The sequence below is a fragment of the Eutrigla gurnardus genome (genome assembly GCF_963514095.1).
Source record: "Eutrigla gurnardus genome assembly, chromosome: 12".
Lineage (NCBI taxonomy): Eukaryota > Metazoa > Chordata > Actinopteri > Perciformes > Triglidae > Eutrigla > Eutrigla gurnardus.
Window position 1 is genome coordinate 17924892 of NC_139926.1, and position 24613 is coordinate 17949504.

The 24613-nt window shown below is 43.8% G+C and overlaps 1 protein-coding gene across 2 annotated transcripts in view; it reads right to left on the bottom strand.

Annotated features, from left to right (window-relative positions):
- Positions 1 to 24613, bottom strand: part of myo16 (myosin XVI) — a 71192-nt gene that overhangs the window by 40044 nt on the left and 6535 nt on the right. For both annotated transcript variants that reach the window (XR_014598092.1, XM_084023242.1), the window contains exons 3-13: positions 18265 to 18335; positions 17348 to 17491; positions 11558 to 11666; positions 9729 to 9853; positions 9458 to 9583; positions 6380 to 6455; positions 4528 to 4678; positions 4229 to 4379; positions 3813 to 3923; positions 1790 to 1855; positions 210 to 337 (exon numbers count right to left, since the gene is read on the bottom strand). Coding sequence is in view for 1 of the 2 variants with exons in the window: in XM_084023242.1 (XP_083879368.1) it covers positions 210 to 337; positions 1790 to 1855; positions 3813 to 3923; positions 4229 to 4379; positions 4528 to 4678; positions 6380 to 6455; positions 9458 to 9583; positions 9729 to 9853; positions 11558 to 11666; positions 17348 to 17491; positions 18265 to 18335 (1258 nt within the window). In the remaining variant the exon portion in view is untranslated. The remainder of the gene's footprint in view (positions 1 to 209; positions 338 to 1789; positions 1856 to 3812; positions 3924 to 4228; positions 4380 to 4527; positions 4679 to 6379; positions 6456 to 9457; positions 9584 to 9728; positions 9854 to 11557; positions 11667 to 17347; positions 17492 to 18264; positions 18336 to 24613) is intronic.

Sequence of the window (24613 nt, forward strand, 5' to 3'; positions counted from 1 at the left end):
CGCTCCCATCGCTGCAAGAACATCGAAAAGGTCCACAGCTCAACTCAAGATACGAGATATAAGTCCCTCAGGGAGAGTTTAACAGGTGAACGGCAGAGGGGTGTGGACAAACCAGATGGCCAGCTGAACGCCTTGCTTCGTCTTATAATAATAAAAGAGTTCAGTGTGTGTGAGGGTGTGCGTTTGCATGTTGAAGTAGGCGGGTGTACCTCAAGATGAAACACTGCGGGCGTCTCTCCTGCAGCATCATGTGGTACGCTCTCTCCGCCGAGGAGAAGATGTGAGGTGGCAGAGAGGAGCACAGTCGACCCGTGGAGCTCAGGTACAGCTGGCTGACCTGAGAGAGAATTGGATTACAACCTTAAGTATCATAGACACACACATGCGCTGAGCAACATGAACTTTCCTCAAACTCGTGGTCATTACTTACTAATATTGTACTTTACTTTGCTATTATTAACTAATAAGAGATGAGGTCAAAAGTCAGGGGATTTTCCTCGTAATTAAATGAAAACAAATGCTACAAATGTGCAATAAACATCTCAAATGTTTTCTAGGGATAGCCCATAAAAACTAATGAATGAATAAATGAATACACTAGTCTAGAGCAACATACTGCACCTACAATAAAATATCTGGGTTTGTTGAGACTGTCCTCTGTGTTTCAGCACCCGGGACAGCACTCACACATTCCAGAACCAGCACTATCCATCTAAGAATAACTCATTATAAGTGAGGAAGAATGTACAGCGAGCCGGTTATTATTGAGAAATGAAGGTGAGCAGGACCCCGACGTGAGGCATTAAAATATGATTCATTCGAATCCACTACTTTAAATGACGATTACCATGGCAACGGTCACATCATTTGGGTCCGCTATTCTTCTAGGGGACCCAAATTTGAAAAAGATCCATTAGAACTTTGAATAATTAAACTCAAGTAGGGCTTTTCACCGGACCGAAAATGAGTTTTGGGGAAGATTTTTTCTTTGGGGCTTCTGACCAATTCAGGTGTTTCACTCTTTATATGGAGGTTCTGATCCAGATATCATTGCTTCTCAATCTGTAGTCTTTCACAGAAAAAACTACAACTTAATTAGATCAATATCACAACAGAACCAACAGTTTAAACAATGCACAATGTATGTCTGCCATGTGGACCCCCAGACCAGAGGGGGGTGACAGACAGACAGCAGATCACACATGTTGTGACATATGTCCTTCTCACCGTGGCTCCTCCCTGCTCATCCACATACCCTCTCAGCGGGGGTATGGATGCCACAGGCAGGAATGGGATGGCGGAGGGGGCTTGGCTTCATTCTGCCATGGCAGGAGAAGGATGTCTCCCCCTCCATCCAACCCCTACTGGGTCCAGCCATTCTCCTCTAGCTGCTGCAAATGGCAAATATGCCGCTTTTCTATATATTATCTATATGGTGGGGAGGGAAATAGTCAGTCTGTGTGTGTGTGTGTGCTAAACCGGATCCCTCACTTCCTTAGCGGATGCAGAGTCAGCCCTGTGCTGTGTATCACTGACAGGAAAACTGCATTATTTATCAACCACAAGGTCCATTTAATCTGTTCATGCTCTGCTTATTATACAGCAAACATGCCTGCTTTATAGTATGTGTTTGCATGTAAAATGCATAGCCTACCAAATGTAAAGGCACATGTTTTAAGCATGGATCATTGCACACACACACACCTGCAGATTCAACATTAAGAGAGCAAAGCACGGCATATATTGTAAGCCTGAATGTGAAATGGAGGTCATGTGAATGCAGGCTTACCAAAGTGGAGTAGATAGGCAGCTCTTTGTTGGGATTGACCAGCAGGAGGATGTGTCCGATGTAAGTCTACAAAAGAGAAGAAGAACCCACCTGACTGATCTTTTACTTGTGAATCCACTTGTGTACAACGTTTCATTTTGGGGTACAAAACAGGCTGAAGCTGGCTCATAATTACTCACAGGACTGCCTGAAGTTAACACTGAACTGAAAATAACAGTGCTGTTCCACTCCTTCCTTTACAACAGAATCCATGGCGGTGACAATCTCTATTACCATAGGAATATTGTAATCTCGTGGCTGACGGCTGACTATAACCTCAGTAATTACTTTGCACCAATAAAAAAAAAAAGACAAAACGATCCTTCCCCTCCCACGCAGCATAAACACAAACCCTGAGGCTGTTTAGATAAAAAATAAATAAATAAATAACCAATTCCTGACCCTTTCCACTAAACTGCTAACCCTGTGTTTCTCACAAAGTGTCCCGGAGGCTGTTTGAAAGCTAACGCTCCGTCCCCTGGGACAGTGCAGACATCGCTAACATTCTGTAACACGCTGCTCCGTCCTTAGGCCCGGGCTCAAGGTTAATGACTTGAACATATTCCCACTGCCTTCGGACACAGAGCAGAATCCACACTACAAGTTTAGCTCTTTTTTTTTACCCAACTGAGTAAAACTCGTCTGAGAAACAGCTTATCAATATTAAGTGAAGAAGGTTGGATTATTGACGGTGACATTAACAGTTCTAGCTTAGGGGTTTAACGGTGCACTGGTCCTTACATCCTGGCAGAAGGCAGCAGACCTCTCCTCAAAGCCCCATCTCTGACCACCCTGCTGGGAACATATGGAGCATTCACCGTCTTTGTCCTCCCTCTTCCTGTCCTTCATCACATCTCTGCTTTGTTCACCTCTTTCTTGAAATGCTCTCTATAATGTACACAAGGTCATACCTTATACAGGTCAGTGGACAGAGGAGGCGATAAGAACGGAGCATAATGCATGACTGTACCATGTGCACCTATTTGACAGACGAGTTATTCACAATCGGATCTAGCGTGCCGCTACTTCCCCATGATAGCTGCACTTTGTCCCTTCTTTTCACCTTTTCTTCTTCCAAATTGGACTGTGCCTCAAGTCCAGCACTCATTATTCTGACTTCTAATCATTTCTCTTTTCTTCATCCGCCACTCTTCTGCCTTTTATTGTCATACCCCTTATCTGTTGTCCCCTGCTGTGGCTAACCCCACTGTCTGTCGCCCATCTGGGTTTCCATAATAACAGACTATTACCGCCTCTTCACAGAGAAAAGAGTGCACCAGTTAGCTCCACATTGATCTGGTTCCAGTCTTTAGAGAGCTCGGCCCCCACGGAGAAGTAGGTGCCAGTCTGCAGTGTTAAAGGGAGGGAGAAAACGGCAGGACTAAAGAAATGGACCAATTGTTGGAGATTGTGGCACTTTACTCCTGAATATAAAGATTCATCTCTCCAATCAATCTAAATGCTATTGATTTTGCAACGGTCTCCAGTGTAAGTGTGTGTGTGAGAGAATGTTTAGGTACCTATCTACAAGTCGGCAGGCAGAGAGGGGAGAGGATTCAGCTCATGAACACAGAAGGGTGTACAGACTACTGAGGCTACTAAAGATACTACGTTCAGAAAAAATAACTACACCACCAACCATTGGCTGTTAAAAGTAGTTCGGCATCAACAAATAATCTCTGCACAATAGTCTTCACGAGAGTAATACGCTATTTTGGAGGCATTCCTTACAATTCAGAGGCAAAGTACACTGCATGTGCATGTGCTGAAGGGAAACCCACTCATGGGTTTAAGATCATACGATGAGATCCAAACATCACCCCCTGAAATTCCCAGACTGTAAACAACACAACACTAAATAAACAACTGTAGTGGCCCAGCTACGCCTGTGTCCATGTTTGTCTGTCTCTCTGTTCTGTGTGTGTTATGCATGTTTAATGCTGAGTGGGACTCGTTGAACGGCACAAGGACGTCGGTGTCTTACGTAGATTTGGTCGTTGCCGAAGCGCTTCTGCATCTCGTACAGCAGGCTGCTGTCGGTCAGCTCGCTGAGGGACGCCAGGTCATCGTTGGGAGCCGGAGGCATCAGCTTCACCTGAGGTGCAAAGTGAAAAGTAGTTCTCAATTAAAACTTCATGACTCAAGTGTGTAACAATTATCATGCTTTCATTTCTGCCTCTTGGTCTGTTGATAGATGTCTATGAAACAACACCAGTTATTACATACTGTGTGATGTTGAACCTGATGAAGCAGACAAAAAGTCCTTGAAATAGATAAAAATGGCTAATTTTAAATTGGTCTGGAGCTGAATATCTTCTATCCTCTCCTTTATTTATAAAAAACAAAGCAAAGCAACAAAAACAGATTTTTTTGTGCGGGAGCTTTAAAACAACAAGGTACCTGCTCCAGTTTGTTGGCTCCAGAGCTGAAGGGGCCATCGAGGCCGTTGTCCTGCGAGGGCTGCCGGGTCAGCGCTCCACCTGCCTCTCTGAACATGGCACACTTCTCCAGCAGGCTGTCCCGCTTAGAAATTGAGAGACCCAGGGGGTTTCTGTGTGATAGGTGGGTGGGCAAGTATTTGGAAAAGAGACAGTAGATAGAGGGAAAGAAAGCAGATTTAGGGTGAAGAATTAGAGAAAATGCACAATCTGTGAAGTAACCATAAGAAAATAATTGTGCCCATGAAACTGTTAACCCACAAGTTCTTGACAGGAGTGTTGAGGTCGTGAGAGCCGCCATCATAGCGTTGGTCAGTGGGGGGTAGAGGAGCAGAGGGGTCCTTTAGCCTCAGCAGCCAGCTCTCCTCTGCATTCAGCAGCATTTCTGCTATGGGCTCTGACGCGGAGATGTCTGGAGACATAACACACAAGACAGGCTAATCAGAGCAGACATGTGTTGTGATATTTGAAGTTCACAGACACCAGTTTAATATGATATAGATGAACATTTTAAAAAGGTCAAATTTGTAAGCTCCAAAACTCTCACCATTTAGTAAAATAAAAAACATATCACTAGTAATATTTTAAAGATTAAAATACACTCTAAAACACCCAAGCATGCCTTTCTGTTTCTGTTTCTGTTCACTTTTCTTTCCCCCATGGCCAACCTCGTAGATGAGCCTGCACTGCTGCAGGATGTGAACCCCACTGTGGATCAATCCAACTGTGCTTAAGAGGAAGGGGGAGATAAGATCCCCCATCTGTAATGAGGTCTAACAGGGCACAAGGGAGGGGGAATGGCTTCATCCTGTCTTTTTATTTCTGTCTGACTGACAACCCCCTAGACTCCCATCTCTTACTCTGGCTTCCTTTCGTCATCTGGCTGCCGAGGGAGGGGCTCCAAGTGAGAACGAGGGGGATTGTCTCAGTCTCTAAGGGCTTGTCTCGACTCTTTTCTGAGCCCACATGCTAGAAAGGCTATTGATTACGGCCGGAGTGATGAAGCCATGGGAGTAAATGGTTCGAGGCAGCTATGGTATTGTACCCTACAATGGAGAAGATAGACGCCCCGAAGCCCCTCTTTGACACATTTCATCATTTTCACACTGACACAACATTCGGCAGCAGCCTGGTTCAGTGAATGGTTTTATAACAGTTCTATTCAGATTGTGTGTGTGTGTGTGTGTGTGTGTGTGTGTGTGTGTGTGTGTGTGTGTGTGTGTGTGGGAGGGAGGGAGGGGAGTTTGAAAATGTTTTCAATAATGCCTTTCACTCAAACGTTAATATCATTGAAATGAATAAACATGCCGGTATGTAAATTAGAAATTACCCCTAATTTACATCACCCTTCACTATATCCAGTACGTTTATGTGGTTTTGTACTAAGAGCAGAACGGTGCTCCACAGCACCACTAGTGGTCATATGACAGGGTTCTTTAAATGCAAAATCTATTTCGGAGGTGAGATTTTAAAGGGGGACCATAATTACAATACTACTGTTAGAGTGAGGCATCATTTTTCAGATGGTAGCGGTATTGCAACTCATTATTAAATCACTGATCCTTCATTCAGTCTTGAACTGTAGTACCTACCAGTGAACATGGGATCACCTTAACCAGACATTCACATGCACACCCTGCATTGAATGACTGCTACTCTATCTGGTAAGCGTCCATCATAAAAAAAAATAATATTACATGCCCCCTGATAATGATACGGTTCTTTCATGCCCATTAGCAAAACAATCAAGCGAGCCTCTTTTGATTACTGCTAACAACCCATTTTAATCAGTGCATGTGTGTACGGGCAGAAGTAAGGTGTTATTTCATTAATAGCCTGAATGAGTTCCCTCTTGCAGATACACTCAGATGAGCACAGATAGGCTCAACAGGAACTGATGATGATGGAGGAACATTCACTGCATGTGTGTTTGTGTATATGAGCCTGTGTTTTATATGATCACAGTGATTATTTATGCATTTGCAGTTTGATAAGTAACAAAAAAAAAAATCAATTCCTCCTCTTCTTTGCGTCATTAACTCTTAATTGCTAAAACGCGTTTTCCCATTCCAGCATTCATGTTTGTGTGTGTATGAATGCTTAAATGCGTTACCTGAGGGCTTGTCTTGGTTGCAGTTCGACAGAGTTGGATTTGCTCTGTGCCTCAGGAGCCGGCTAACGATGCTTGTCTGTAAGAGATGGGAGAAACACCCACATCCATTTTCATTAGATCCCAGAAAAGAAAAGAAAAAAAAAATCAAACATTTCTAGGGCAACATTTCATCTGCTTTCAAACCGCCAGCGCGAGAACAAAACAAGCATTTCATAGCAGATTTTATAGGAGAGACAGTTATGGCTACACTGCAGATGTATATGTATAAATGTAGAATATGCTGTGGCAGTGAGAAGATGACATAAAAAAAGTATGTCACCCATGAAAGGTCTACAAGCGTTGCCCCCTGACTGAGGAGATCCTTTAATAATGAGCGTATCTTCTGTCACATGTCAGAGTGGGAGAACCCCAAAGCGGTCGACCCTCATTTCTACACAGTGACATGTGACGGCTGTCACCTCTGCATCCTCAGTTGTTCTGTCTAGGTTTTTTTCTTTTAGTCTGCGCTCACACAGGCTCTCAGGCAGACTTGTCCTCCTTTCCCTCGCACTACTCCTTCATCTTCGTTTTGCATTCTCTCTGAGTATCATCAGTGGAGAATCCGGGACGTGTGATGCACTGCACGATCTGTGAATACTGATTTGTGATTAAGTGTGACTCGATTTATTTATAATGCACCGTAATCTTCTTCTATCATTTCTTGGTCATTTAGATGAGATGACGGAGCGACCGTCTCGGCGGCTCGATGAATAGAAAAGCACTGTTTCAAAAATGACAATGAGACCAAGAACCTAATTAACAAGAGCATTCTAAGATAATAATAAACCTGACGGATCCCTTTCTGCTGTTCACTATGCAACCCTGAACGTTGCGTCTGGGTAAAAGTCCTTTGTGCCCCGACCATCCTCCCTATGTTGACTTTGATTAGAAACATATTCCTTATTTTGGACAAAAAACGTTTTTCTAGTACATTTAGCTGCAATGCAGTTGTATATAAGGACCCCTCAAACATATTTACGCTTTGTTTTTTGTAGTTAACTGGTACACAGAGTATATTAAAGAGCAAATTGCCACTTTATTATGCTTGAGCTAACTTAATTGAGCTGGTAAATCTAACTAGAAGCTATTGTTACTGATTCAGCCATTTACTGCATCAAAAAGGCTCTTCAATGTAATCAAACCTACGATATAAAAACAATAAAGGGGCACTACACCAATTTACCACATCAAGATGATTTTGTCCATTTTTGTACACACTTGTGTAACGTCCTCTGTGGCTCTGGAGGAGCGACCCAAAGCAGCAGAACTTTTTTTTTTGTCCTACAGCGGTATGACATCGCTAGCAATACGCCAGAGAGTGACTCAGCACATTCAGCAGGCTGGCTCTGACCCACGTCAACAGCTGTTGGCCTCCAAGTCTACAGCATCTCTACTGCATGCACAACCCCGTCAGCTGCACTCACACCCTATAAATACGGAGAGCGCGTCAGTGGCACCACAAGATCTGAACTCTTTAATGGGTTGGGGGGGGATCGGGAAAAGGTCATTTCATCGGGATCACCGGGGACAGAGCAACCTCATAGCTGATGTAGTTTCAAATAGACATTGCTAGGGACCCGAATGTCCTTTTCATAATATTTCACACATCTGAAAAATAATCTTGAGATTAACATTAGAGTACTTAAATGATCCACGTGGCTGCTCCCTTCATTATAAAACGGAATAAATTAATCCAATCCCATTAGAGCTGTATTTGACCATCCTGTCATTTTTGCTTGAAAATCCACACACACAACTATTTTAAATCCCTCCCTCAAGAGAACACATCTTGCAGAGCTTCGCCTCAAGCGAGGGCCGCCGAGAGGGTCGAACTTATCGCGAGGCCGAGGGAGGGAAGCTTAATTAGCTGCAGTAATAGGGTCATGTTTCTTCTTAAAGGGTCAATGTAGTACGTACGCCACCCTGCAGAAGGGGGTCTTTGGGTTTAACGTACCAGCTAGTGTTACAGTTGCCAAGCAAGTGTTTCCAGGCAACAGATTGCTTCTGCCTCACACCAGCAAAACCTCTTCTTACTGGGACCAGCCATTTAGTTGGCTCAATACATACAGCAATCTTGAACGCAAAATATCAGCACTACTGACACGTCACTGTCAGTATGAGGGAACGGTGACAGGAAGTGAGCGTTAAGAGGACCCGGGGAGTCGTTGGTATGCACGAGGCAAAGCCCTGGCACCAGTAAAGAGCTGAAGGCCGAGGTGATTTAGCGCTGCATGGGAAACCAATCGATTCTCCAATCCTCCAGACTGCCACTCTCAAGTCAGATGCACTTACATATTGCACGTGCACACACACAAACGCACGCGCGCACACACGCAGAGTAATTGCGTGTGCAGAAAGTCTTAAAAAGCAAAGAGACGATAGGAGGTTATAATTGCATTCAGAAGATTGCTATCTGAAAGATCGTTTACAAACAAACAGCTGGATGAAGGGATCGTGTGAGAGGAATGGAACAAGGAAGCAATAACGTTTTAAAACAGGCTGAAACTTCAGGGTGGATGAACCAAAGAAGTAGAGAGCGACTGTAAATACCGAATGAATGTTTTTTCTTCGTCAGCAGCCCAAGCACACAATCCAGAAATGTAATTAAATATCCAGTTGGGTCAGCAAGATGTGAAGCGTGATCACTTCTCTTCCTCCGTAGTCGAACCCCTCCCAAACCAGCAGATCTCATCACTCCCAGCTGCTCACCTCCACCCATCCGGAAATCAATCTTCTTTTTTTCCTCAAAGAGAGACCATTAAACTGCTCATCTAAAATGCTCTAACAAATGCATGCGCAGTGCTGCTCTGTGCCAGCAGGTTGACTTTCTAATCAATAGGCCCAAAAAGAGCAGTTTATCAGAGTGTGCGCAGGGTAACCGGAGGCAGCCATCCATCAATAATTTCCTCGTTATTTCATTCATTCAATTACTGTATACAATCACATTGGATCAGCGTAACTAGGTGAGTAGAAACTAAGGGGGGCTAATTCATCAATGCCGACAACATTCTGACGTTGTGTTGAGCAGCTGTGAGTTACCTGTCCGTATTTAGCAGCCAGGTGGAGCGGAGTCCAGAAGTTGTTGTCAGCAGGATGAGGGTCGGCTCCGCTCTCCAACAACACAGACACCACCTCTCTATAACCACTGGCGCAAGCTATGTGGAGCTACAGAGAGAGAACGATGGAGTTATGACAGCAAAAAGGAGAAGCTACAGTATGTAATAAAAACAGAGCTGAAAGAAAACAAACCATGACCAGGGGAAGAGAGAGAGGTCAGCTCACGCGCCAACACACGTGTGACCTTGCTTACCAGTGTGACCCCGTCGTCATTGGGCTGGTTGACGCTTCCCCCTGTGGCTACAAGCTGTCTAACGTCAGACAGCATCGTTGCTGGTCTCTGCATCTTCATGGCGTGCATGGATGACACATCCACACCTAAAAACACAAAGATTGAGACCCACATGTTACATTAAGTTCTAATACTTGAAGGAATAATTGGACAGTTGGGAAATAGAATAGTCACTCTCAGATCTTTAGGAATTTGACGAAAAACTGATGAAACAGCTAACTTGCAAAAATGTGAACTATTCCTTTAAACCCTAAACCCAATATTAAACCGTTAGAGTTTAAGGAGCTGAAGTTTACTGACTTTTGCAATTCGTAGGGATGAGTAACATTCAAGGAAAGACTTCTTACACACTTTTTTTTCACATTTTGCTGAATTACAACACATCTACAAGTGATGGCCACAATTGATCCTGATGTTGATAACACTTCAATAAAAACAATCTGACAGTCATCCAACAGTCATAAAGAGCTCCAGCTCCTGACTTCAGATCAGCTCAAGGTTACTCATCTCCCGGGCCGACACAGACAAACAGAGGTCTACAAGGGCGTCCGTTTCAAACTATGACGATCAATGCACTGCTCTATAATCACATGCACACAGCAGACTTTGGGTGCTGTAATGGTGTTGATTGATTATCAATCAATCTATATTTCATTCAGATAAGCTCTAGGGCACTAAGTAATGGGACTTTTCCAAGTAGACTGGTTGGATTAGCCAATCAATGAGTTTATTTTATAAAAACAAACGGGAGCCAAAGGGTGTGTAGCTTTTCAAGAAATGCTCAGAGGAACATTACCAGAACATTCTCTACAACGCCAATACTACGGTCGATCCATATAACATGAAACACAAGTGACTTGGCGACGACAACCAGAACAAAAATAGAACTCTGCCCTGTTGTAGACACACATGGACAGTTTATCTTTTTCCCTACAAACACAATCTTGACGGGGATAGGAAGTGTACGGCCAAGTTGCTATAGCAACAGAGGCAGAGTAAGCCTGTGTGAGTAAGAGCGTGTTTCGTGGGGTGGGGGAGCTGAAGGTGGGCAGGAGGGAGAGATCACCACGGGGGCTGGCAGACAGAAGCTCAGAAAAGAAGTCAAGATTTGGTGGCTGGAGAGAGAGTGAGCCTGTGTGTGTGTGTGTGTGTGTGTGTGTGTGGGAGAGAGAGAGAGTGTAGGGTGGTCTGAGCTTTGATGAGTTAGCCGTTTGCAGTCAGAAGCTTGCATTTGTCATGTGAACTCGTGGCCAATGGCAGATGGATCTCCATCATTGTCTAGATCAGCTTCTCTCTGGCTTCGTCAGCAGGTTCCCGTTCCCCCTCATCCCTGCGTGTCTCTCCGTATTTCTCTGGCACTTTTCTCCGCCTCTCCCTCTGTCGCTCTACGTCTGTGCCTCCACCACGCTTCTTCTCTGTGTGCCTCCAACTCGCCTGTGCCTTTATCTCTGTTATTCACAGCTCCTGTGTTGACCTTCTCTTTTCTCTATGGGAGACAAGAGCCCCAATGGCCAACCACCATCATTAGGCCCGTGGGTGTACTTCACCTTCACACACACACACACACACACACACACACACACACACACACAGAATGCTTCCTGTTTACCTGCCAGTATGACATTTCAGCCATTCGCATTATCCCTTCCTAAATGTAGGAAATGGAATAAACACTACGCTTAATTGCTCTGTTTCAGAGCCAACGTATTTTAATGAATCAAACTGATGTGACCTCTCTGTCCTTATTGTCACCGTGCAATGCAAAACAAATGAGAGGTGGGGAGGGTTACCATTCTCCTCCAGGTGTTTTCGGAGGATGTAGCTGGTCTCAGTTCCCTCGGATGCGTAGTCCAGCGGGATGTTTCCGTTGACGTCCTGCAGCAGAACGTTCACCCCGGCCTTCCGCGCGCAGATCAGAAGAAATCAGGGAGGACACATACAACAGAGTTTTTTAGCTGTGGCGGGTTCATCAGACAGACAAATCGATGATGAAGTGGGCACAATTATCTTGGCTTCCCAGAGGCGAGTACCTGAGCAAAAACCATGGAGACATTAACAGACAATACAGTGAATTAAAGAACTCATTAAATAAGGGCCTGGGGGTGGGGGTGTTGGTTACCGTTACCTGGGTTCATCGGGGTGAGCTTGTGTGTGTGTGTGTGTGACAAGATTAATGTGTGTTTATTCAAGAAGGACCCTGCCAGAGTAGCAGGAGATAACTGGCGAGGCCTTCCCTCGGGCTGTTACTCTGACAGCACAGTCGTTGGTCACAATATGGTTATGATTAATTGCTTTTCTTCGGAGGTAACCCGACTGCACTCATTATTTGTAAAAATGTTACAACGCTTTACCAGTAGAGCGGAAATGTGTATATGCCAATAAAGCGACGCCACATTACTTGTGTGGACTTTGCTTCCGTCCTTTTCATTTTTTTTTTTTAGCATTCCCTCTTTGGGGTTGGGTACTAAAAGTAACATACATCCTTTCACGAGGCGATTGTCAGCCATAAATCTCTTCCCGGTGTTTGACGTAGCCATAAAAGACAAGCCGGCGTAACGATCGTAGCTGGACCAGGTCTGATAACAGGGACAGGGGACTCTAATTGAGGATCCTTATTGAATATTTACAGCTAATAGAATTCTAACGACCCAGTTGCACTGCGGCAAAGAGATTTATGACCTAGTCCTTAGTTAGTCCGGGAGGGAAGGGGTGGGGTGAAAGAAAGAAAGAAATGGGAGCAAGAGGGCTGGAAATGTCGGCTGACCGAGAAACAAACTGTTAACTTTAGTGCTCCGAAGACCAAGAAGCAAAACCACAAAGTACACCGAGCCTGAAACCCTCTGTGCAACCTTAAAACTCTTTATCGATTCATAAACAAGCCCATGTTTGGTTTCCAGTGATACATATTCAAAGGGAAACTTCCTTCGTTCAAGAAATGCAGAGCAATTACAGCGGCATTCAGGCAGCACAATGCTGTCAATCCCAGTTATCAGAGGATATGTTCTGGTGAGTGCCGCGGTTCCATTGTGCACCCATCTGTGTCGCCTGGTGGGAGCTGTCGCCGCTCACCTAAGAGGGTCCCGCTAGGGCTTAACAAAGGGAATGAATTAACATCCACTTTTCATGAGAAAACAAGAAAACCTTATCGCAACGTGGGGCACAGCTTGAAGAGCATGAGATGAGATGAGCTAGTCAGAGCACATATAATCATGTCCCCTCAGCCCACCCGTCTCCCCAACTCTCCCCACCCCCGTCCTTTACACCCTAATGTCAAACTCAGGCTTCTCCATCTATTTTCCTCGTGATTTGTGCTTCGACCCTAAAACAGTAGTCAACTTCCTCATAAACCTGACAGCTGCATTTGTGTTGCGTAGACCTGTTAACATGTGAGTGTGTGTTACTGTGTGTGTGTGTGTGTGTGTGCGCTCTGCATCGTGGCCAATAAAGGGGTGTGTTAACCCAGACAATTCACAGGACAAGTAAAAATCAATAGAGGTCTGACTGGATGAAGCTATCAGCTGACAGATATATCTCGCTGTCTGTCTGTCAGGAGGCCACTGACCAGCGACCGGCCTCCCTCGCAGCCGAGCAAAACACAGCTGGATAGGCCGTGAAATGTATGAATGCTTTGAGAATAGTTTTATTAAAATGTGAAATAAAGTAATATTTCACACCAGGAGGCAAAAATTGGTCCAACATAATGTGTACTGTGAAGAATGTGTTAAATTAATGCTATACTTGCTTTAACAACAATAAAACAAACTGTCACTGGAGAAATAATTTATCTGTAGTTCCATGTATGGCACACAAAAGATTATGGTGAAGGAATCGTGATGCGTGGGCCATTGATCCAGAGACATTAATCATGTGCCTGCGCTCACATGATAAGTGCTGACGGATATAAACGAGTCGACGCTGGCTGGCAGCCCCGCAGGCTGCGAGGGGCTAACAGGTTGACTTCTGACCCCGACACGCTCCCCAGCCACAATATGATGAATCCACCTTCGACGTCCCAGAGATGGAAATGTGTTCATACTACGCTGTCCGTGGTTCATAATGGCAGTGACTGCCACCGAATCAATAACAACTAGCAGATATGCAGTGAAAAGCTTTCCCTGGGGGAGTCACACTGTTTGTCACAATAGTCACAGCCTGGTAGGAATCATCCAAAGCAAGGGTCCCCATACACTTTGGTTTTCTTTCTGATCGAGGCAAAAAACTGACGAGGTTGTCTTATTTTGGCGTTTGTAGGTTGATCGGCGCTCCATATCCCCAAATGTACGTGCACATTAACTGAAAAGTCTCTATTAAAACATTAGCTTACTCATACTGTACATTTGTTTATTTCGATTTTCATTTTTTAAATGGCAGAGAACCCCAAAATTGAATGATCAAAATAAGCAAGCAACAAGCAACTGAGCAATATCCTTCTGAACTGATGAACACAACATCTGCTCAGCTGTGGTGTTGTGATGGGTTGTAAACAACAGAGGCTGCTGGGAAGACTGTAATGATCACACTTGTGAATCACCGCAAATCTCTTCTCATTGATATTATCATGCAAATACTAATGCTAGAATAAGAAAACAGACTAAAAGCCAGGACAATTCTTCATTACGACTTTAAATATTTACTCACATGAGCATTATATGAATATTAAGTGGATTGTGTCATACCTAAGCAGTTTGTTCCCAAAATGATACATCTGAATTAGAATACTTGAAGGTTTGGACATGAATTCAAGCACATTATGGAGCATAGGAACGTGCAACAGTTGCTCGATGAACCACTGTTACGTTGGAGGACGGAGGACTACATTACCAACAGCAAATCCACAGAAATCCAACTGGTGTGAAGAGCAGCTGGGGGCTTGCTGTTAATCGTGACTTCAAAGGACTCAGAGTTCAGAAGTTTTAAATTCATCGCTTACAAGCACGGAAAGTGGGTCACTTCTACGACTGTAACCCTGTTGGTTTTTGAACTCTAAGATGAGAAATAACACTTAGAAACAAACCCCGTCTCCCAGGGATCCAGTGACTGCATTGCTACATCTTCCCCGGCGCAAATTGACTTGGAAGAAAAGGAAAGAAGAACAATTTTGATAAAAAAAAAAAGTGCAAAAGTGGTGGTTAACAGTTTGTAATCATTTTTATGTTCTTTTACAGTCCTTATTTTCAACACTGTGTACTTTCTCTCGAGGAGACACCGACGCAGAAGTAGGGCAAGTCTGCAATTAAGTTAAATCATTCAACACATCTTTTCAGTTCAGAGTTTCAGAGGAAGCACGACTACATAATTGAGCCTCTATAAGAAGTTAGATCTGCTAAGTATTGTGTGGGCTGTGGCTTTAAATAAAAGGCCAGCTAAGACGTAACACATGTAGATCAAGAGTCTCTGTTAATTCACTCTGATGCACGTGTTTGAGTCTAACTACACCGGACGACGTTGAAATCTAGATGAAAAGGTAAAGTTTGATCTGGTTTTGTTTTATAACGACTGTTTTCCATTTAATATTACAATAACATTGTAATATTTTAGTGTAATCTTTCCTAAAGAATACACATGCCATGTTTTCATCTGCTCGGAAACCAACAATGACCAACATTAACCAGAGCTGGAGCGAAGAATATGTTTGGAAATGGGTTGGGAATGAGACAGTTGGCTTACTCTTCCCCTGCTGTTTGGAGGCAGGAGATAAGAGAGTTAACATTACTGCCAATCCGGACACAGATCCCGGATTGGCAGTAATCCCCCCCCCCCCCCCCCCCGCCTTCACCACAAGACAAGCCTGGTAACATCTCTGTCAGCAAAAACCTCTTCTGAATGAAGGAACTAGAGACAGAAGACGGAAGGACAGAAGCAGAGGACGATGGGAAGGGAAACACATGAATGTGGGGGGAGTAGGACACAATAGATTAGTACATATTAGCAACACCATTCCTTCCTGTGTGCCAATCAAAGATAAAGCTGCCAGTCAGGCTCCTCTGGCGGGACCACTGTTCTACTACTCATTAAAATGTAAACCCGTCATATTCGGGGGGAAGATCTCCCACTTACAGCTCCGATAAGGCTGCAGCTTGCGGCAGAGCAGAATGACTGGGCACTGGCAGGGTCTGTGGTGGAGGAGACGGGTGTCAAAATGAATGAATAGAAGAAACGGGGGGGATCGCATCTCTATCTGAAATGTGGTTTGACTGAAGCTATTTTTACCCTCCGACAGGAAGAGCGTTGAGCTTTCCTGCTGATGAAACCGGGAAAAGAAATGAACGCTCCATGCAAATGTGCAATATTTTGGTAATTAATACATTTTTCGTGACTCCTATCTGACTTGTCTCCTCACGACACGCATACTTGCACGATCACACAGGCATGCACAAGGTCATAACCACGCACACAAAGAAGCATATGCAGTCACATATATGAGCACTTAGTATCAAAGGGCATTCAAGCCGTGAAAGCTGAAGAAATGTTTTGATGCTTCTAGACTGAAGTGGAAAAAACGACTGAACTCTCCAGTGTTGAATGTGATTTTTGGAATTTCTGAGAAATGTTCATCCTCTCCATCTTCTTTACCCCCTGCTCTCTGCAAACAGGGCTGACTTCTTTGTAAACATGACCTCATTTATTAGAAAATGGCTCTGTCTTGGTGGTGAATGGGAGACATTTAGTTACTGCCTCCCAGGGAGCAGTACTAAATCTCTCTCTCTCTCCTCTCATCGTATTGTCTATCATGAAAGCATAACTCACTAAATTGCATTTGGTGTATCTATATCACACTGTACTCTGCAAACAAGGCAGCGCGCATCAATCTTTGCTTCGAGGGAAATTAAACGCAAATATGCAAACATTCACACATGAAACAGTCGCTACAGGCTGACAGAACCCGTCTGCACATCCTTCGCATGGCAACTCTTCAAACGTATCGCTTCCTCTCGGGAAACGTCTCCTTCCTGCCTGCAGACAGACAGCAATCACTCAGGACCCAATCAGCAGAACCAGGCGGTACTGGATCCTACGGAGCTGCAGACTCCCTGGGTCTAATCAAACAGCAGCAGAACAGACCCAGCCCACCGAGTGACTGGGCTGGATGTGCATGCCCTCCCCTGCAGCTGGCCCCCGTTCTCATTATGGACCTAATCAGTACAACTGCAGCTCGTGTCAAGACAGACCCGACAAGAGCTGGAAACACCATCCACGGAGCAGGCCCTCTCTTTGATTTCATGCTAATGCCCAAATTCTAAATATTCTCGTTTTTCAGCCGGTTTTGTGAGAGAATGGAAAGTAGACCCTCGGTAATCCAAAACCCCTCGTCAATGGAAGAAGCTCCACTTGGATAGGAAAATTCTGGCTGACTAATGTGAATGCAGCTACTTCAAAGCCGACCGGAAACATGGAGTTAGGATGCCAAGCCATTGCAAAACACTAATCTAATTTGTAGCTGACACGCTCGGAGTCGCGAGGTTCAACGAGCAAATTACTAAATTACAAACTATGCGTCCGCGTATTAGTGATTGTCTGTGTGCTTGTGTCATCCTCCCCGACATACTGCATGTTCACATAGGCGTGTGTGTTTTTCTCACCAGCAGCAGCAGCAGCACCACGTCTGCATGGTCGCACACACAGGCTACATGCAGGGCAGTCCACAGGTCTTCGTCCTGCAGGTTCACATTCAGGCCTCGTTCAATCAGGAGCTCCGCCGCAAACACGTTGTCATGGCGAGCACACTGCAGAGAGCGATCACAGCAGATATTATATTATTAGTGTTTACAAGTGTGTATTTCCTGAAGCATTGCTAACTATAAACAGCACACATGAGTGGTTCGGTGCAAAATAATGAATAAAAGTGAGGAAAAAATTGTAAGAGTTACATAGGCTGACATGTATCACCACAGGGGTAAAATGTTTCATGATTAAACGACATGAATCACAGTTATTGGGACAACACCACCCCAGTTCTTGCTGGAATATTTACTTCAGTGACATTTTCCAGATTTGATTTTGAAAAAGAGAAAGATTCAGAATGTATAGGGCTACTAGGGTCTGGAAATCTAAATCCCCATATATATGTGTGTATATATGGACACATCTGCATGCAAAGATAGTTGATAAAACAACTGAGTAATGAAAAAAATAACTTTCATTTAGCGTAGCTGTACTGTAGATAAAAAAATATATATATATTTTTTGCATATTGTGATTTTAGAGCATACAGATAATACTTCTACTGTACACAATTTGTGCTCAAATTAATGTTGATATTTCACATTTTGTAATACATTTTCCACCTTTGCCTAGTATGTGTCGAGTGCAAGGGAATGCTGTGGGGACAAACGCCATTCACAATAAATAACAAGGTAATATGAAGGTTTATTACATGAGCTGGGGAGCATTGCATGCCCTGAATGCCGTATATAGAATCGCTTTAAGATTAAGATTGATTTGTTTTGTGTGCGCGTGTGTGTGTGTGTGTGTGTGTGCATGTGTGTGTGTGTCCTACCAAGTGTAGCAAGGATCCCCCAGAAGCAATGGCAGTGTTGGCGTCCGCTCCCTCCTTCAGGAGACGTAACACTGCAACACAACAAGCATCCACATGTTAACACCTGCTGTATGTGAAGAAAGGCCGGCGCTCAGGGCATACAGTGAAGATGCACTTAGACAACACTAACACACACACACACACCCACACACCGATGCATGCCACTCTATCGAAACCAATGTGTGTCGAGTGTCCTCTGATTGTCCTTGACGCGTCGGCGTGGATCAGTGCTCGGTTGTGGGTGTTCGGCAGCTCCTTGCTCCAGCAGCTGGTCAGAAAGCCTCCGGGTGACACACATCCACATCACAGCTCTCAGCTCCAGTGAGCAGCACAACCCATTCAAACAACGACACGGATATACTGAAAAAAAAACACACCACCACTACAAACAGGATCAGCCAGTCAACCATAAACAAATGATGACAGTCGTAGTTGCTGAGCAAGGTCGCGGCGATTTTACTTTACCACTGATATATTATTTATTCGGCCCAAGAGGGGAGTGAGAGAGAGTGTGTGACAGATAAATAGAGCGGGATGGGCAAACAGAGATGGGGTGGGTGGTGGAGCTCTGTGGTTTGGACGTATGTGATTTCACTGACACTGACAGCACTAGATGGATACTGACTAAACCCTGGAAGACTACCAGCAAGACAGCCACCGCTGTCACGCAATCCCACCGCAAACACACAGTCTTTAAGCAAAGCACATTGCTCTGAGGACAGCAACCAAGTTAATTACAGTAATTTTAGCTAATGAGCCCCTGACGACCCCCATGAGGTCATTTCACTTAAAGGGTCATTATGTAGACAGACATGCTTAAGTAACCTCATCCAACACTGCACACAGGGACACGCATACATGCATCATCCCACTTCTTAGGCACCCTGGGTAAATCTACTATTAGTAAGGATATTTGTTTTCATTATAGATTCAATGTATTATTTGTTTTTCAAAAATAAGTGAATGATGTATTCTACCAAGAAATGTCAAAGATAACGGTTACCATACAACATAACACCAATCAATCAATTAGTCAATCAAAACAAAATCATTTAACTCTTTTTTTAAATTAATTATGTCAATTAATTATTTTTTGGTACAATTTTTATATTTTTTCCAATGTGAGGTCCCTTCTCTCCTATTATATTGAAGCCAATATAGTGGGTTTGGGATTTGAACAACATTTTTATTTAATTAATCCAAAAACCTTTGAATGTTTCATATTCTCCAGAACTTATTTATGCAAGTATCAATATCGTCATCAGTCAATTCTCTGTCTGTTGACTAATCAGTTAATTGACTAATCATTTGGGAAGCGCACACGCCAAATCCCCATTTTTCTAGTGGCCGTCAGTGCTTAATGGCCTTTAAATGGTTGATGAGAAACAAAGTGGCCAACCTTTCAGTCAATCAGCACAATTATCTCCCGTCTCCACAATGTACTGCTGGGGCTCAGACTGTGAACCGCCAATTAAGGCTTGTCTAGTACTAAAGCGGCTACCAGGGAATAGTGCTCTTGCTTTCCTGTCTATCAAACATTATATCACAGGGCTGCTCATTAGTGAATGTGGAGCAGTGGTTTTTAAGCAAGCGCCTTCTCACACAATTTGCTTCTTCACAGAAAATGTACTATTGAATGAGAGCTGTCAGGAAAAGTTGTCTGGTGTGCAAAACATCCCATCTGTTGGAGCCGGTTAGTGTTAGTATTTGGTAGAAGCACCTATCAGAGTTTCATGGCACATTATTGAATGTCTTTAAAGAGAGGTCAAAGGTCAAGAGTCACATATTGACCATCAGGCAGTTAGAGGGGGGGGAGGAAGGTAAACGTTGTCTGGTAGTATAGCCATCGGGAATCAATAGTACTCTTGTACCATCGTAGGAGTCGTCAAAACAGACCACTGTTGTAGTCTGTGTGAAGTCGTCCATTTGCTTATTGCATGAATAGTGAGTTTGCCAGTTTCTTTTGAGATAACAGTAACTTAAAGGACAGGTTCACTTTTTACACGTGGTCATAAAACAATGGATACTTTGTATACAAATGAGGGCTGCACGGTGGTGTAGTGGGTAGCACTGTCGCCTCACAGCGAGAGGGTCCCGGGTTCGGGTTCCTTCTGTGTGGAGTTTGCGTGTTCTCCCCGTGTGAGCGTGGGTTCTCTCCGGGTTCTCTGGCTTCCTCCCACAGTCCAAAGACATGCAGGATGGGGATAGGTTCATTGATGACTCTAAATGTCCCGTAGGTGTGAATGTGAGCGTGAATGGTTGTTTGTCTCTATATGTCAGCCCTGTGATAGACTGGCGTCCTGTCCAGGGTGAACCCTGCCTTCACCCAATGACAGCTGGGATCGGCTCCAGCCCCCTCTGCGACCCTGAATACAGGATAAGTGGTAGACAATGGATGGATACAAATTACTTTCTTGTCTTAATGCTCTGAAGGTGATAAGGCCCTGACACACCAATCCGACGTCCAATAGACTTGAGCGTACGTTCTGCTCTCGCTCGATTTGCAATATCTCCATAACAGCAAACAGCGGGAATCTGTATTGTCGCCCCAAAAAAAGATAACCAGAAATGATGGAACATCTCTAGACCAAAACACAGAGCACGCATGTGCATGTGTTGCCATTGTCTGCGCTTTAGACTGTCGGCCGATAATCGTCTTGGTGTGTCAGGGTCTTTAGAATTGGCGACCGATCTGAATGGCTTAAGGTGGATTCCAGAACAGGCTTCTGTTGTTGTGGCATTTCACAGTTAAAAGTAGCTTTATCCAAGAACATAGAGTTTTCACTTCAGGAGGTGTGTTGTGGGTTTACAGTAAAAAATGTCTCTGTTGTAATGTAGATGAAATGGAAAAGGAATTTGGTCATTATAGAGAAGTATATCTTTAGACCAGCTATAATATACTGGTCCCAGAGCAACAACAGTAATTTTCTCTCAGTGTTAAAGCTTCATGTGGCCGTTGTCAGGTGTTTGATTACATACTGGTTTGGTTTTGTTAGTGTGTGTGTGTGTGTGTGTGTGTGTTCCTGCTGATAAGGGAACGGAGAGTGGGCGCCGAGCAAAGACGACTGTCATTTTGTGGAAAAATTGCAAAACAGCTGTTTGAGACGTATGTGGTGTTTCCATGGCAACCAGACGGGAACTGGTACCAGAGTGGAAAAGAGGACAGGAAGAAAGAAAAGAAACGAGAGAGAGAGAAACCCTAAATAAGGCGCTGCGTCATCGACAGGCGTCACACTACTGGCAAACCGCAGCTCAAAACCACGTAAAAACTAGAGTGAATTAGTACTTTTCTGATTCCTGATGACTCACCTTCTCACCTCTAATTCTATGGCGTCATTCGCACTAGCAGAGATTTTCCTCTTAACTTGTCTTTGTGATTTTACAGCACCTGAATATTGCTCTTCTTTCCCACACAGAGAGGAAAAGTGAGGGTGTTTCAATATATGTTCCATCAACGCTACGAAGCAATATCACAGACCTCCACAGCAAGATATGTTAGTCATTACAATAGAAGTCCTTGTTGAACTTGTTGAAGTGGCTATTATGCACATGCTGAGTGTGCATGCTCTGTGGTGACAGTACAAGATTAAAGCTACTTTTCTTCAACTCCCGCCTTTTCATTCCTTAGCTCTTCTTCATCTCACTGGACCGTGACATTCCATGAATTCAATAAGAAATCCCTATAACGTATCCCCCATAATATGCAATTTTCATCTAGCAACCTAGACACATTCGCCCCATCTACAGCATCATTCCTTGGCGGCACCATATGAGATTCTGTTCAAAATCCCTCACCATCATAAATGTTCTTGTCTCTTTGGGCCTTAATCACACAGTCGGAGTCACAGGAGACGCCGTCTCACCTAACTCTATGTTTCCAAAATGAGCGTTGACATTTTTCAGTGGTTATGATCCTGATGGAAAAAAGGCACAGTACAGTTTTCCAATAATGCCCGACTCTAAATGCAGATTATTATATGGTGAGTTTTGTAAAATGGAACAGGCGTCTCCTGCCCACTTGTACTGAAATACGACGATTTTATGGATGGATTTGCAGGTGTTATATCTCAGCAGCCACGCAGAAAACATAACAGGGTGATAAATGCATTTTCACAAAGTAAGATTAGCTGTATTCCAAGGACGAATCTGCAGTAGCGTTGCAGAAACGTTACCTCAAAATGTTGCGTAATTAGATGATGATTTCAGCACAAATGTGCTAATCACAATATAACATTATCAGAGGAAAATAGGATGCAATCCCCTGCACACATCTATATTGAGTTTACCGTGTCTCTTTGGATTTTAATACATCTCAAACGAAGGAGTCGTCTCGTTGAATATAAAAAGGTATGCTGAGTCATCGCGTGAACCAAAGGTTTAATGTTAGAAGCTCAGATAAACAAGCTGCCAATGAAAGGTTTTATATGCTGCCTGATGACGCAGTTAAGATTAAAAGTATCCCTGACGTACCAGACTTGGAGTCTTTTGGTTTTAAATTGGATTCTAGCAAAAAAAATATCATGACATCTTCCTCTACCACCTCCTTGGGCCGAGGCCCCGTTCTGTCAAAAACATGACGGGTGTGTGACGTGCCTTTGATCCCAGGATACTCAATCGCAGAGGAATATCACTGCGTTTCTCTAACATCTATATTCACCTATTTCCCCATCTCTCCTCTTCCCTGTCTTCCAGCACATCCATTACAACTACAAGTGAATATGACTAGAGAATTTCAACTTCCTTTGAAAGAAACGACCTATTTATCATTTATGATCATTTGAATATTGATATTGGTTCAATATTGAGGCCTAAGGAGAACTATGAGCACCAGTTTCCCCTTGTTGCAGAGTTCCTCTGAATTAAGGGGCTCAGTGGGAGCCCAGTTTTTAACTGCTCTGTTAGGAAGCTTTGCTGCACTGATCTGGAGGCGGGGACTGCATCAACACAAATGGCTGTACGTTGTATAACACTAGACATGGTGCACATGCCACTATTATTTTTAGCAATGTTATGATCCATTTTTATGAATTGTGTCCAAAGCAGTGCTGCAGAACACCGCGCACACGGCCGAAAGCTATACCGATAAGCTATTAGCTTCTTAGTTTCGCTTCCCGACTATGGGGAACTGATTGGAGCCTGTGATCCCCTGCAGGACGGATCTATACTCACTTAATCAATAACGGTAGGTCTGACGGATGCTTTGGAGTCAGATTGCAAATGTGTGCACATATGCAGATGCAGACAACATGAGTTCACAGCAATAGACCATGTTAGAACTAAACAAGTACAGCAATGTCAGATGATGTAGCATCATTTAAAATCTCATTAGGATAAATCAGGATGCTAATTCAATCCGGCTGCAATGCTAGAGCCGGCATGTGGCATACTAGATGAGGGTGCAATGTTTAGCTCAAGAATACTTAGCAAGAGACACATGAGCTTGTAAATGCTTTACATCACCTCCAAACATTTCTCAAACCGTGTTTTGTCAGGGAATCCTCACCAGAGACCAAAAACGTCAAATTTAATATCATTTTTCTGTCGAAGGGGGAAGACAAAATAAAAATAGATTGTCGGTTTCATGGCTACGAGGCTAACAGCTGCTGCACTTCCACCGGCGTCTTGCGTTGATGAAGTTAAGAGATTGGTTTGGGAAAAAGCAATTTCACCAAATGTCAAAAACACAAGTGAGCCAGATGTTTATATGACAGATAGGAATGGGAGATAGAGTATGTTCCTATCATATACTGTACTCCACTATAAGTCTGTGTTCTCCCGTTCGTTTTTTCACCTTAACCTTAACCCGACGCTTCGCTTCTGCTGCCTTTCAATTTCCCCGGCTCTCCAGTTTTTCTCATTTTCCCACCGTGTTCAACTTTTCCTTTGTTCTCCACACTGCTTCACTTTATCTCGTTCTCCTTCATCCTGTTTCCTGTACAATGCAGCCGATAAGAAAACAAATCCTTGTGCGACCGCATTTGTGGGATATCTCTGATTACCTGGGCGCCTTGTCAGCAGACTGAGTTTCTGCGCTATCTATGAATCTAATTCTCAAGCTGGCTGACTGAAAACAGGCTTTAATTAAGACATAACAAGTGTTCACTCAATCGCTCTCATTCCATTTCCCTCTCCGCCTCTTTTCTTTGGGTCTTATTTGGCTTTTCCCTTCCTCTCACAAGTCTTTTTAAACAATGTTGAGTCACCAAAACATCTTTCCATCCATTTTTTACAATAAACCATCACATCTGGGGGACACGTTGTAAATTTGACAACTAATTAAGTTGACATGAGTACAGTTCATTCAAGGTAA